Source organism: Saccopteryx leptura, chromosome X (assembly GCF_036850995.1).
Source record: "Saccopteryx leptura isolate mSacLep1 chromosome X, mSacLep1_pri_phased_curated, whole genome shotgun sequence".
NCBI lineage: Eukaryota > Metazoa > Chordata > Mammalia > Chiroptera > Emballonuridae > Saccopteryx > Saccopteryx leptura.
The window spans coordinates 124,859,596-124,873,828 of NC_089516.1; the positions used below are offsets into that span (position 1 = coordinate 124,859,596).

The 14,233-nt window shown below is 39.5% G+C and overlaps 1 protein-coding gene across 2 annotated transcripts in view; it reads right to left on the minus strand.

Moving 5' to 3' along the window:
- The window catches only part of AIFM1 (apoptosis inducing factor mitochondria associated 1), a 34,754-nt gene extending 24,317 nt beyond the window's left edge, over positions 1-10,437 (minus strand). Inside the window, exons 1-2 of one of the 2 annotated variants that reach the window (XM_066357065.1) lie at positions 10,205-10,437; positions 1,943-2,073 (exon numbers count right to left, since the gene is read on the minus strand). In XM_066357065.1, the coding sequence (XP_066213162.1) occupies positions 1,943-2,073; positions 10,205-10,310 (237 nt within the window). In that variant the 5' untranslated portion in view covers positions 10,311-10,437. Of the gene's footprint in view, positions 1-1,942; positions 2,074-3,252; positions 3,396-10,204 lie in introns of both variants that reach the window. The other variant, XM_066357064.1, reaches the window with a different exon arrangement.
- Between the last annotated feature and the right edge of the window lie 3,796 nt (positions 10,438-14,233).

Genomic DNA, 14,233 nt, shown 5'->3' on the forward strand with positions numbered 1-14,233 from the left:
CAGGCGCTAGAGTGGCTCTGGTCGCAACATGGCGACGCCCAGGATGGGCAGAGCATCGCCCCCTGGTGGGCAGAGCACCACCCCATGGTGGGCGTGCTGGGTGGATCCCGGTCGGGCGCATGCGGGAGTCTGTCTGACTGTCTCTCCCTGTTTCCAGCTTCAGAAAAATGAAAAAAAAAAAAAAAAAAAAAAAAAGAAACACTATTGTGGACTGAACGCTTCTATCACTCTCAAACTCCTATGTTGAAGTGCTAACTTCCTTTTTTAAAATATTTTATTGATTGATTTTAGAGAGAGGAAAGGAGAGAGAGAAACATCAATTTGTAGTTCCACTTATTGATGTTTGTATGTGCCCTGACTGGGGATCGAACCAGCAACCTTGGTGTGTTGGGTTGGTGCTCTACTGAGCTACCTGGCCAGGGTGAAGCCCGAACTTCTAATGTGACAGTGTTTGGTGCTGGGACTCCAAATACAGGTTAAGTGAAGTCATAATAGTGGGGCTCTAGTCCCATAGGGCCGGTAAAGGGGAGAGAGAGCTCACATGCTCTTTTTGCCATGTGAGGACACAGGAGAAGGTGGCCATCTGCAAGCCAGGAGGAGTGCTCTCACCAAAACCTGGCCATGCTCGCACCCCAATCTTGGACTTTCGGCATACAGATTGTGAGAGAGTACAATCTGTTGTTTAAGCTGCCTAGCCTGTGTATTCTGCTATGGCAGGCAGTGCAGACTAATACACACAATAAACAACTTACAGCCATATATCCTCAAACTTGGACTCTGATTTTAAGTTAACAATTCTCTTTAGACTAATACCAATTTCAGAGAAAAATAACTTAAGCCATCTCAGATCACATTTTAAATGATTTAAAACCTAACATAAAGTTTTATGACATAGTTAGATAACAGCTGTAGGTAGACAAAAGCTTATCATTTAACTTGAAACCACTATAATATAGTAGCTTTATTATCATCAGTGTTGGATAAATACAGAAGCAATGAGACAGTTAACTGAATGACTTGAGAGGCACTGTGCTTCATAGATATTTCTAAGGCAGGAGAAAGCGACAGTGACTGGCTCTGTCTTGTGGCCTTGCATCAAGAGATTTGCCTGGCCAGCTCTGTGGAGGCCATCCAACTCCAGTACAGCAACTTAAACCAGGGACTTAATAGGTGTAAATTTTAAGAACATATCAGATGTAAACACTTTCAATCTATTTTTGAATGAATGCAATGGAAATTATAGGAAAAGTTGAGAGCTAGGAAATGGAAAAGTTAAGACTCAGAGGTTGGTTTCTGAATTATAAACGAGACATTAAAAACAAAAAAATGTGATCTACAGGAATATGTTAGCTTATACCACTTCAGCCACTAGTTTGACCACATCAGAGATTACAAAAGGGACACTGCCGAAGGAATCGTCTTTGAAAGAGAAGCTAGGAGTGAGTGGGGAGGATGCCTGTGGCTCTTTGGACCTCCTCAGAAGCATTCAAGAAAATGCCTTTTTATCAATAAAAGTAGGGGTACTTGTTTCCCAAAAAACACATCATTTTATGCAAATGATTCAAAATGGATGGTGTTCAAGTTATCTTCACTTGCTTAGTCAATGTTTAGCTTTTGAGACTGTCTTGGTTAGGTATGCAGCACTAAAGCACAATATAATTTAGCATCATAAAGATATTTGTGAAATTGGCAAAAATTATAAAGAAAAGGTTGATGATGAGTATTTATAATACTCATTAAATGTATGGATTTAGCTGTATCTGGACTTCAACAGTTTGAAGAATGAGATTTGAGGACTCCCTAATGACTGACAATGTCCCTTTAATAAATCCCTAGAAAGCACATGCCATGAACGTCACTGTATTCGAATGGATCAAGCTTTCATTAGTGCCATGGCCTCACCCGCCCTACCCCCAAGTATATTTTAGTGTAAGCATCTTACATAATAAACTCCTGCCCCAGTGACTGTTGCTCCTACAATTAAGAAGTATACTAGTCTGCTGCCATCTTTCCCAGAAGCATCTGTATACGCTAGTGATCTAGAAGGGGATCTTAGGTGATGACACTGTACAACTGTAGGTGAAGAGAAAGCCAAGAAAGAAACAAAAGGAAATAGAAAAAAGAGCTAAGTATTAATGAAGAAACATCAACACAAAGGCAGAGACGCATTTTTGATTGCCCTGTGCTAAAGAAGAAACAAATGCTGCCCCAGGATCGGAGGGGAGTATCTCTGTCCTCAGTCTGTCACCCGACAGAGCTCACCTACATTTTACTCTAATTTGATTCACAACTGGCAAAAGCTATCTGCTCGTCTTGTGCATTTGGAAGTAAGGTCAGGGAATGACGATTTAGATAAATTCAAATAATTTTCATGTCTTTTTTTTTAACCTAGTGATCTAGAAGCAAGGTAAGTTGACTGTCTTACTAATGTAGAAAGAACTAAAATTGTAACGGTGTCCAACCATTTGCTCTCAGTAAAGAAAACAAACAGCTTCCTTCAATCAAGGTGTTACCAGGTGTTGCCTAAGTTGGTTCCCTCAACCTTACACGGTCCAACTTCAGACTGATCTGCTTAGTCACAGTAAACCCTGCCAAGTTAGGAAGAAAAATACAAAATAATTCCTGTGATGAACTAAGCTGGTTAAAGGTAATTTAAGGAGATATAACTGTGCTGTAACCACATAGCAGTTAAGCCTTATTTCTTACCTCACACAAACTGCATTCTAAAATTGGAGATACGAGGACTACTATAATTTAGTCTTTGGGTGAGATTTAGGGATGGCTTTCCTATTAGGAACACTTAATATTTGAATTGAGGGCTGTTTTTGTTTGTAATGTCTATCCCAAGCTGAGGAACCATACAATATTTGACACATGGGTCAGAATCAAATATTGTGCTAAGGAGCTGCAATAAATTTTGACCTTATTCACAGGTTAGTGTGTCACATCCAAGACAAAAGGTACATTTTTTTGGTACTTGGTCAAATCTAAGAAAACACAGTGGCTTTCAAGTAAACAGTAAAAGACACGTGAAAAGAGCAAAGATAGTCAACAGGAGATGAGACTGCAGTCATTCCTGAACTGGCTCTCATAGGAGATTAGGCAGTAGGCACATTAGAGAAGGTTTACTGGCAATTTGTTTTCAAAAGGAGAAAGGGTAATCAGTTGTAGAAGTTTTAAAGCACACTAGTATTGAGTCTATTAATGGGAACTGTTTGGCAGCTTCTTTGCACAAGCTGCTTTTCTACTTACATATGCACCAGCACCTATTGTTGACAAGCCCACAAAAAGGACTAACACAGAATTATCGATTTTGCCCCCTGATGCACCAGAGCTAGCCATTTGTCTTGTCATCTGGAGTTCTAGAGGAACATGCCATCGCTGGAACAAGTTGCCTAAGGAACACAATTTATTAAGACACACAACACATATAAAAATAAAATAATTAATACATGTTTATGACTAAACGTCATTGCATTGTACAAGTCAGACTTACTGCTCACTGGCTGTGTGACATTGACTGTTAAATGACCAAGAAAAACACACATCGAAATTGTACACACAAATGCAACAGACATCAGAATGCGTGCTCTTAAAGCGGTCCGAGTTTTTAAGAATGCTGCCCCAGGAGGAAATTTACGGCTTCCAGAAAAGATCATGAAAACACACGGGCAGTTCATCACTTCTCTCTTTACTTCTTCACTATAAATGCAGTAAACACGGAGAGGTGACTGAAGAGATAAGATATTATCTTATAACATTACAGACTACCTGCGACATTATAACAACCACTTAATGAAAAATCTAAACAGCTGGCTCAAATCTTGCACAAAATAATAAAACCTGCCTAAAATTGTTTAAAAATTAAAAAAGATAGAACTCTGCAATACAATCTAACGAAGACATAGAGTTCAGTCTTGTGTGAAAGGTAGTATGTCTGGAAAAACAGAAATGTTGAAGCTCAAAAAGAAATCCGAAAAAAAGAATTGAAGTAAATTTATCTCCGAACTGAAGAATTTTGGTCTATGACGTATTTTTTATAGTTACAAAATTTAAAATACCCCCAACTACTTGGTTCTTGGCCTCCAAAATAATGCAAAGCTTATCTTGACATACACGAAACTGTGCAGTTATGCAACGACCCGGGGATCATCACAATTCTCACACATGGAAATTTAAGTTTTTCAGATTTCTTCCCCCAGGAGGATGCTGGCATGTTCAGATGAAGGAAGGTCTCAGAACCTTCCACGCTTGTGATATTCCTGTGTTAACTACCGAACTAAAGCAGAGGCTCACCCATTTTCTCTGTTTAGGACCAGATAGGAAATATTTTCGGCTTTGCAGGCCATACGGTCTCTGCTGCAGCTGTTCAGTTCTGCTGCTGAGCAAAAGCAACCAGACAACGTATACATGAATGGGTGTGCCTGTGTTCCAATAAAACATGGCTTATGGAAACTAAAATGGGCATTTTCAACCATTTTCATGTGTCCCAAATATAGCTTACTTTTAATGTATGCATGTATGTATTTGTAGAGAAGAAGGGAGAAGAGGAGAGTGAGAACCATCACTTCGTAGTTGCTTCACTTGAGTTGTGCATTGATTGCCTCAATGGTGGCCCAAGCCGAACCAGCAACTCCTTGCTCAAGCCAGAGACCTTGGGCTCCAGCGGGCATCCTTGGGATCATGTCAGTGATCCTGTGCTCAAGCTGGTGCTCTTGGGGTTTCAAACTGGATACCTCAGCACTCTGGGTTCACACTCTACCCACTGTGCCACCACCAGTCCGGCCCAAAATAGTCTACTTTAAAATTTTCTTTAGAGATTAAAAAATTGTAAAAATCACCTTAGTTCAAGGGGTTATTTAAAAGCAGTTGTGTTTGGCCTATGGGCTGCAGTTTGCTGTTCTGATCTAGATCAGTGGTTCTAAAACTTGCACGAGAATCCTGTGGAAGGTCTGTCCAAGCACAGATGGACAGGACCACCCCGTTTCTGCGTCAGGTGATCTTGGAGAGGGCTCACGAATTTGCTTTTGTCACAGTTCCCAGGTGATGCTTTAGGCCTACACTTTAAGACCACTGGTCTAGATGCAGGAAAATATGTTTCTGGTCTGATCAGGCTTTAAAAGGCCTATAGAATGGGTACTGGTGATAGCCTTCCCTATGTCCTTTTAGAGATCAGAAATAGGGAGCTTTCCTCCTTGCTTTCACAATGTCAGGGCACAGAGGGGTAAAAACACATCCAATATAGGTCTGCAGTGTCTTACCTGAAATCCTTGGGGATTTGTGTATTCCAGAACTTAGAATTGTTTGGTCTTTAGTGCATATAACATATAGTAAACAACACCCAGCAACCCACAGTAACACACATTAATGATTCTATGATATCAACCACACTGAATGGGATAAACAAAAGATTCCAGTAGACTCTTTCCAGTTCAGGTCAAATTTTACTGGCAAACAAATTACAAAAAAACCCCTGATTTTTAGTCTATTTTGATTTCTGAATTATAGACTATGGACCTATACTCTTGGGGCTATAACCATTATTTTTTTACTGTTTTCATTTCTTACCTGCTTTAGAATCCTCCATCACATGAAATAAAATAGTTTAAATTTAAAAATAGCAAATCAAGTGCAAGGGTGGGGAAACTTTTCTCAATCTGGACAAGCTTTTGATTTTCAGAAGGTCATTAAAATGAAACATAAGAAGAAACTGACAACACACAGTGCTTAGAAAATGAAACTGGGTAGGAACAGTTCCATGTGGTTTAGTGCAATGAATTCAAGTTTAGTTCCATCTCAGTGAGTTTTGTCCCCCTCTCTACCCTGTTTGTTTACTGAAAATAAAATGTTTTTTACAGTTCCATTTATTCCTCTAGAAGATCCTAAATTCAGAAACTGCAACAACTTTATTTTAATATAATAGAAATGTGTTTATTCTGTTTTTGTTTGCTTTTCACAAACTGATAAAACTAAGAGTGTAGATTTGAGAAAGTTCAGCAGTTTTTGCCTCAGTACGCCCCAAAAGAGAACATTTAAAAGAAAACTGATTTTTCTTTGGGTGGTGAACACACAGTACAGGATACAGATGATGTGTTGTAGAATTGTGTTCCTGAAACCTGTATAATTCTATTAACCAACATTGCCCAAAAAATTTAATAAATTTTCTTTAAAAAGTAAACTGGTTAACATTTAAACTACTGCTTTTAAAGAACTATAATACAATATTACTATCATTAACAAAGCAACTTTTTACACACCTACAAAGTGACTTTAATTTTGTAAAAGTTGGTAAGTATTATATGATTGTTGATATTTCCTACTAATTTTCTTTTACCCATAAAATTACACCTACATTGCTCCCCACTTCTGGAGCTTCAGAATTTTAGGAAATTTTCTATCACGACTGAAAGATGCCTTTTCACTTATCTTACTAACGTGGGAAAGCCAACTTAGTCCTTGACTTCTCCTTCCTGCATCAGTTTACTTGTTTTAGATTTTCTTCTGTCACACCAAAACAGAGATAGCACTTTCTTCCTCACACTTAGGAGTCAATTCTTTCCTTATTTGATTTTTTATACATTATGATTGCCATTGTAGTGATAATTAGCACCTTTATAACGTCACATTATCACTTCTTTTTAGTGGTTGGAATAATTAAGATCTAGTCTATTAGCAGGTCTGATAATTTTAATACTATATTGTCTACATTTACTATACTGTGCAAGAATTCAATTCTGGAATTATTGTTACACGGAGCAACAGTGCTTAACAGAAAGGTGTTTGCTTCATAACTATTTGTTGAGTTAATGAAGGAACTAGAAATTCTTCCCAATTCTAGTGATAAGGAATAAACATTTTGAAGAATTCTTTGCAAAGAAGTTTTAGCCAGATCCTGTTTATTTCAGGTTTCTTAATAATAAACCAGTAACCTCAAATACCACAGACTAGCATCAGAATAGTAACTAAATCAATACTGAGTTCATTTCTGTAATTTCATAATTTCCTGTTTTTCTATACTCCTGGAAGCCTTTTCTAGAAATACATCCACACAACTGAAGCACATAGGAATCTCTAATAGAGAAATCTAATGCTCTTGAGTCTTGTCTTCTGAATGCCAAACCAATTTTTCTGACATGGATAAAACTCAGGACAAGTCTAGATGGTTTGTTTACTGTAGGTAGGTGCCTCTTTAGATGGAACCCAACACTTATTTACCTTTATCAGCCTCTTTTTTTTTTTAGCATCAAGCCTTGCTGGAATTTTAGAAGAGTCAGAATAGTATGACTATAGTCGAGTGTGCACCACTCTGAAAAAAGGCACCAAAGGAAAAATTATTCAGATGACCAAAAAAACCCCAAAAAAACAAACAAACAAACAAAAAAAACAAAACTGTTGTGCAAAGTTAAGTCTTTTAAGTCTTTTACAGTACTAGGGTTCAGTCACTGAGAACTGACCCCATGCCAGAGACTGTACAAAATGTTGAGCACGCAAAAATAAATAGGGTATATAATCCCTGTCTTCAGGCAGTGCATAGTTCAGGAGGGGAAAGTGGCTGCTACTATTCTGAATATCAGAAAATGGGTTTGGTGTAAGTCTTAAGACTCAAGGTCACTCGGTCTGGTTTTTTAATCCTTAGGTCAGTGGAAGAGAAATAAAAGAATCAATATTCATTAACAGTATTTCCCAAACTTGCCTGATCATATGAATTATATCAAGGTGCTTGTTAAAATATAAATTCCCAGGCCTCTCTCCTGGAGATTCTCATCGGTAGGTTTGGGGTCCACCTTCGCCTCAATTTATATGACCAGGCAACTTTGGAATGATCTAGAAGTTACAATATGTAGTAACTCCCTTAAAATGTTAGAAAATGTAGCATATTAACTGGGTGCAGAAAACAATGACTTGCCAAATGTTATCTTCTAGAAAGCTCTGCCTCAGCAGAAAGATTGGGAAATGGCTCATCTGCTAGGTTTCAAAAAAGAGCATCATTTGGCAGTTCCCAGGAAATCTCTACCCACAATGAGTTCAATTTGTTTTAAGGAGGTGAGAAGGATTCTGAGTAGAGAAAAATGTTCAAACATTTGACCCTCAGGTCAGGAGTCAGTGATCAGTTTGATCACACAGGCAGCACAATGTCTGTTAACTGAATACAAGACTCCAGAACAGAAAATATCTCCTACTTATCTGCTCTTTAGTGTTGAATGCAGACTTAGAGTGGTAACTATTAATCACCTGCCATCATTTCTAGAAAGAAGCAGAACATCCAAATAAAGTAAATAAAGAAATCAAAGCATTTATGGTTTTAAGGAAAAATGCACCATAAAATGGAAATGAACCTGACAATGGTGACAGATGTGGACGAGATCATTTCAAGGTAGGTTTAAAGTTTGCTAACATCCTGGCAAAGAACTGAGGGGGAAGAAGTAAAAAAAGGGGAGGGAAATGGCATATAAACAAACAATGCCTGTTCCCCACCTACACAAAAACATACGGTAGATGGGACTATGTGAAAAAGAAATCAGATTCAAAGCAATTTGTAATCAAGCTGCAAAACAGAGTAAATTCATAAAATGAGAGTTATTTCTTTTTGAAACTGAACCTCAGCCCCACCCATTTCTAACAGTATATGATGTTATAGTCTGGTGCTTGGCTAAAAGGCAAAGAGTAAGTATATATAAAGAGATGGATGGATATATAAAGAAGTCAGAATACATTCTACAGCAAACTACCTTCTTACGGATGTATCCATTGGAAAATTAAAAACATTTTGAGTCTAATTTTTCAGTACTAATTCTAATATCACAAACCACCTTCAAATGTCAAATAAATTCATTTAACTTCAGAAATCCATACTTAACTGCTGAGAACTTTTGGTCAGACCTCAGAGTAACGGTAAAAGTTTGTGTTTTAATCAAATAAGTACATAATTTGAAAGGCCAATGTGGATGAAAATCTTCAGCTACCTAAATTTCTGTGCAACTTGCATAGAGTACCCTCATTTCGTTGTACAAACCCACACATACACATGACATCACAAACGAGGCTGTAGCAACCGGAAAAACTTCAAATGCACATTTCTAAAGATAACAATATAAGGAAAATGTTTTTCCACTTTTTATTTTAGATCACCCAGATGGTGGTTCCATTGTGGAAAGGTCTCAAGGATAATTTCTGACATTGCAAACACGAAGGTCCTCGGATCAATCTAAGATTATTGATTTAAAAATAAATAAACCTGCACTTCCTACAGGTGGATAATTCCTCACTTCCATGAAATTGTGCCGGTGGAACATGAGCAGGCACAAGACATTCTCAGATAAATTTAGAGATATCTGATGCAAATGCTGAAGGGGAACTGGATTCAATCTTAACCTTGAGACTGAAATTTAGAAAGCAGTGTGGAGTTGAGACAAGGGGATTAGGGGCCTAGAGGACTGGCAAACTGTCCTTTGTTCTACCTATTAATTAAATTAAGTACATGGCCGTGGGCAAGAAAATTTCACCTGTCTGTACCTCGGTTTATTATCTATAAAATGAGTGGGTTGAACTTGACCACAGCATCTCTTCCAGCCCTACAATTTGATAAAAACAATTTCATGGAGGGCAAATACAATGTGTTCTGCAAATTCTTTCTTTGAAGCATTAAAGACCACCAAGAATTACATGGACCAGACACCTCAAATTAATTCTGGGTCAACTGACTCTTCTGGTGTCCTTACTTGCAATGCACTGTTTCTGCTTCACAGGGCACTCATCTATGGATCTCATCTGGAGTTTGGAAGGAAGAGCCGGCAATGCCCTCACTTACAGAAGGAACTAAGGCGTAGGGCTTAAATATCCTGTTTCAAGTTACACAATCAATAAATGACAAAGTCTACTTCACCTCATTGCTCTAAAAAGGCGGACAAGAGACGGCTGGGAGGTGGCACTGGACAATACTAGACACCCAGCTGTTCAGCTATCCCTGAACAGCAAACCCTCCCGGGAAGAGGCCTCAAGCCAACTACTGGGTTCAATTCCCTTGAAGGTCAGGTCGGCATGGCTCGCAAAACTCGTTTGCAGCCCGTCAACTCGGGATCCACGCGACTGTGTGTTCAGTGTTTCCCGGGGGCTGGGGGGCGGGAGAGCTGCGAGGCAATGGGAGCCACAGTAGCTCAGGCTCTCGGTCTATCGAGGTGGGGGTTGGCCAGGATGGGTCAGTCACCTGGAAACCGGTTCCTCTGCCTCGGGCCTCGGACGCACACTGTCCGCACCAAGGGCGCCAGTTTCTGCCTCAAAGCGCCCGCTGCAAGGTTTCCACACCGGAACATTTCTGCAACCGCTATTCTGAACCTCCTCCTTCCTTTCTTCTCACGCACCAACAGAGGGGTCAAACACCTCGGGCCCCGGCCCACTCCCCCCGCCCCCCGCTCTCTTCACACGCACTCCACGCAGGCTCCTCCTCTCGGCCCCGGGTGGGCATTGGACAGTTCAGCAAGCCTGCTCGAGCAGGGGAAGGGGAAGCGCGACCCAAAGCCTACTGCGCAGGCGTAGTCCTCAGCGCCGCATTGTGATTGGCCTGCACAGGGAGAAGATTTGCGCATGCACCTAGCCGTCCACTCGCTTGCTTACAAAGTTCCCGCGGGGCTTGCTCGGAAGTTTCTGTAAATCCGTGGCTGTGTGTTCAGTTGAGCGAGTTCAGAAAGCTATCCTAGGTGGGATCTATGGGGCCGCTTCTCCTGGCTGTTGTGGCGGGTGCTGCTTTGTGTCGATGGAGGGAATTTATGACAGCACTTCACAAGACTTGGCCCCGGCACTAAGTTTTGTTTTATTTTGTTTTTCCTTTAGGCCAAAAGCTACTAAGTACTAAGCCTTCCAGATTCTCTGGTTTGACTCCACTTCTCATCTTACCATAGGTCTGAGCGGGGGCTCCTGGCTTCCCAGTTTCAGACTGGACTTCCATCTTTTATAAATTGCTGGCACTTTCCCACCCAACCCCTTTCAAGGGCTAGTATTCATTCCGTGTTCTTTTTCCCCGTGTCGCTTTTATATTGTGCAATTCTGACTCCTACATGCTGTATTAGGTGTTGCGGGTAGTCTCCTGCTACTGCTCTTCCGTGCTTGAGAGCAGGATGCTGGCACAAACCGTTCGTGCTTCACAGACTTTCTGTAAGATAATTCCTAAACAGGATTTTAAGAGTTAGTTGTAGGAGGAGTAGGGTGCGGGACTGAGTATAAATAGGTGTTTTGACTCTACCAGTTGTAAGCTAGATTGGAAATAAATTTTGGCTGTATGCAAAATATAACATATGCCTTTTCTCAAAGTTTTGGGTTATATATTCATTTAACAAGTGTTTATTGAGCATTTGCAATATGAGGGTTATGAAAAGTGTAGGAAATGATCGCTATCTAGTTAGGGAGGTGACATATACTGGTCATTAAAAAAAAAAAAAAAAAGATAGGCCCCTGACCTGTGGTGGCGCAGTGGATAAAGTGTTGACCTATTATGCTGAGGTCACACTGTTATGCTGAGGTCGCTGATTCAAAACCCGGTCTTGCCTTCAAGGCACATATGGGAGTTGATGCTTCCTGTTCCTTCCCCCTTTTCTCTCTCCCTCTTTCTCTTTTTCTCTCCCGTCCCTAAAATGAATAAAATCTTTAAAAAAATGTGATGTAGTGTCCAGAGCAAGAGAAAAGAATATGGGATACTTAAGGAAGGACTTTATGCAACAAGTATTCCTTGAACCTGACTGGTGGTGGCGCAGTGGAAAGAGCATCAGCCTGGGACACTGAAGTCTCAGGGTCAAATGCCGAAGTCACCAGCTTGAGTGTAGGCTCATCAAAGGGATCCCATGGCTGCTGGCTTGAAGCCCAAGGTCTCGGGTTTGAGCAAGGGGTCACTGGCTGAGCTGGAGGCACCCCCCACCTTCAAGGCATGTTTGAGAAGCAATCAATGAACAACTAAAGTACTGCAACGAAGAACTGATGCTTCTCTCTCTCTCTCAAATAAAGAAATAATAAAAAAGTATTACTTGAGCCTGTCTTAAAGGATGAGTAGTAAAATTCAAATAGTGGAGGAGGAGGAATGATACTTCAGATGGTGAATACACTAAAGTCAAAGGAAATATTTTTAGTGATTACACACCAGTTAATTTGGACCCAGTCGGCCCCAGTTTGAATCTGACTCTGCCACCCGGGCAAGTCACTAAACTGTGCCTCACTTTCCTTATCTATCAATCTCACAGGGTCGACAGGAAGTTTAATATTTCTAAAACACCTTGGAGAGAGCATCATGCTGTTTAAATTAAAAGATTTGGAGACATAAAAGAAACAAAACCCAGCACACTTTCAGAAGAAAATGTTACTAGGAAGTAAATAAGCACAGGTTAATAAAGTGGGGCCAGATTTGAATTAGCCAAAGAGTTTGACCCTAATCTTGTAGGGGATGATAGTATTATTGTTTTTTAGTGGACTATGGGTGGAGAATGAAATTACAAAGGCATTGTTTTAGGTAGTTTAACTCAGGAAGCAGCCTATTCTGGGTGAAAATGATCCAGTATTCCCTTACTCATTAAGAGTTATGTTAAGAAGTACAAGCGGTGGGTGACTTTTTACCTAGGGCTGCTTTAGGTAATAAATATTGAAAATATCAATTCCACAATAAGGTAAAAATTATATTTATTTAACATGTTTAAGGCCTTGCTGAGATTGATATTTATTGCTATTTCTAAAAGCCAATAATAAACGTGGATTGATTAAATAAAAAGTTAATCATGGCTGTTGGTGAAAGAGGCTTTGGGAAATTGTAGGAGATGACGCTGCACAAATATAAACAGCAGTTAACTGCAGAGCAAGGGTTACTTGGAGACAAAAGATCTTGGAGTATGTTAGCCATGGGGAGACACTGGCCTGGGTTACTTGAATGCAAGTATGCAGTATTCTTAGAGGAATGCCTCCAAGAACCAGATGTCCTTTGTGATTGATAAGCTCTGGGACTCTGACTCCTCTTGTGTCCTTGTTCAGGGTTGGGGATGATACGGATGGGAAAAAAGGCTTGTGTAACTTTCTAGTTTTATCTGCTGAGCTATGGCTTTTGGAACTCAATAAATATGCAGAGGCGCAGTTTCTCAGGGCTGATTCCACCTAAGAGTTTCAGCCCTCTGCCCATTAACTTGAAATTGGCGTGTCTTTTGCCTTGTGAGCCTGAACCATAAAGAAATTTGTAACAGGAAATACTGTCGAAATCATGATGATAAGGTACCTATGAAAACAACCAGGTATTTTTGAAAGACAGTCATTTAATTTTGCACAATTAACAAAAGACATTGTACTGCATTTTTAATTTATGCAATGAGGTAGTTTCCTTGTCCTTTTAATTTAAAATTATATTTTATCTTTTTTTTGCAAAAGCAATAAACATACATCAAACTAACTCCAGAAATATAAGTGGAAGTTCCCCCAAATCTCACCCTACAGAGGTAACAAACATTTTGTATTAGCACATGGAGCACATTTTGAGACACGTTTTCAGGAACTACTGTTTCCATCTTACAAATATCATGTGAAATCTCAGACTCAGGGACAAGTTTTTGCTGGAAGTATATGTGTAAATAATATTATTATATGGATATACTTTTTTATACCTCAGAAAATTACCATTAGTTGTGGCTATGAATTGGCAAAACTTCTTTCCACTCTATCTATTGAATATGCCTAATTGTTACCTCCCCTCTTTTTAATAGCTACTCTTCTGTAGATAATGAGTACCAGGTTTAGCTTAAAAAATAGAGAAGAATGATGCTGAAAACTATGGCCTAGACATCAGCCAATAAAAAAAAAAAACACTCCCCCAAAAAAACATAATTGCTAGTCACATTATAAAATGGGATTTGGTATCCATAATTATGACCTTGGTTTAGTCAACAAAGATTAAATCTTTCTTGAGACAGTTTCAATATTGAATAGCATAATCTAGGGTTTTAGAAATGGGTGACTTACATATATGGTAAAAGAGTTACTTATAAATATATCTGCTAGCTCAGGTCCAAAGCTTATTAACTAGATGACCGCATTTTCCCAGCCATTTTGTATAACTTGGACTTGGCTGAGCAATTGCATTCCAGCTTGCTTACAGATCTATCACTGATGCACTGAATTGTTTTTCTCATAAAGGAGATGGTTTTAGCCACGTTTGCCTCTTCTGCAGCTCAGCCTCACATACAAATAAAATATAACTCACATAAACTACTTGAAT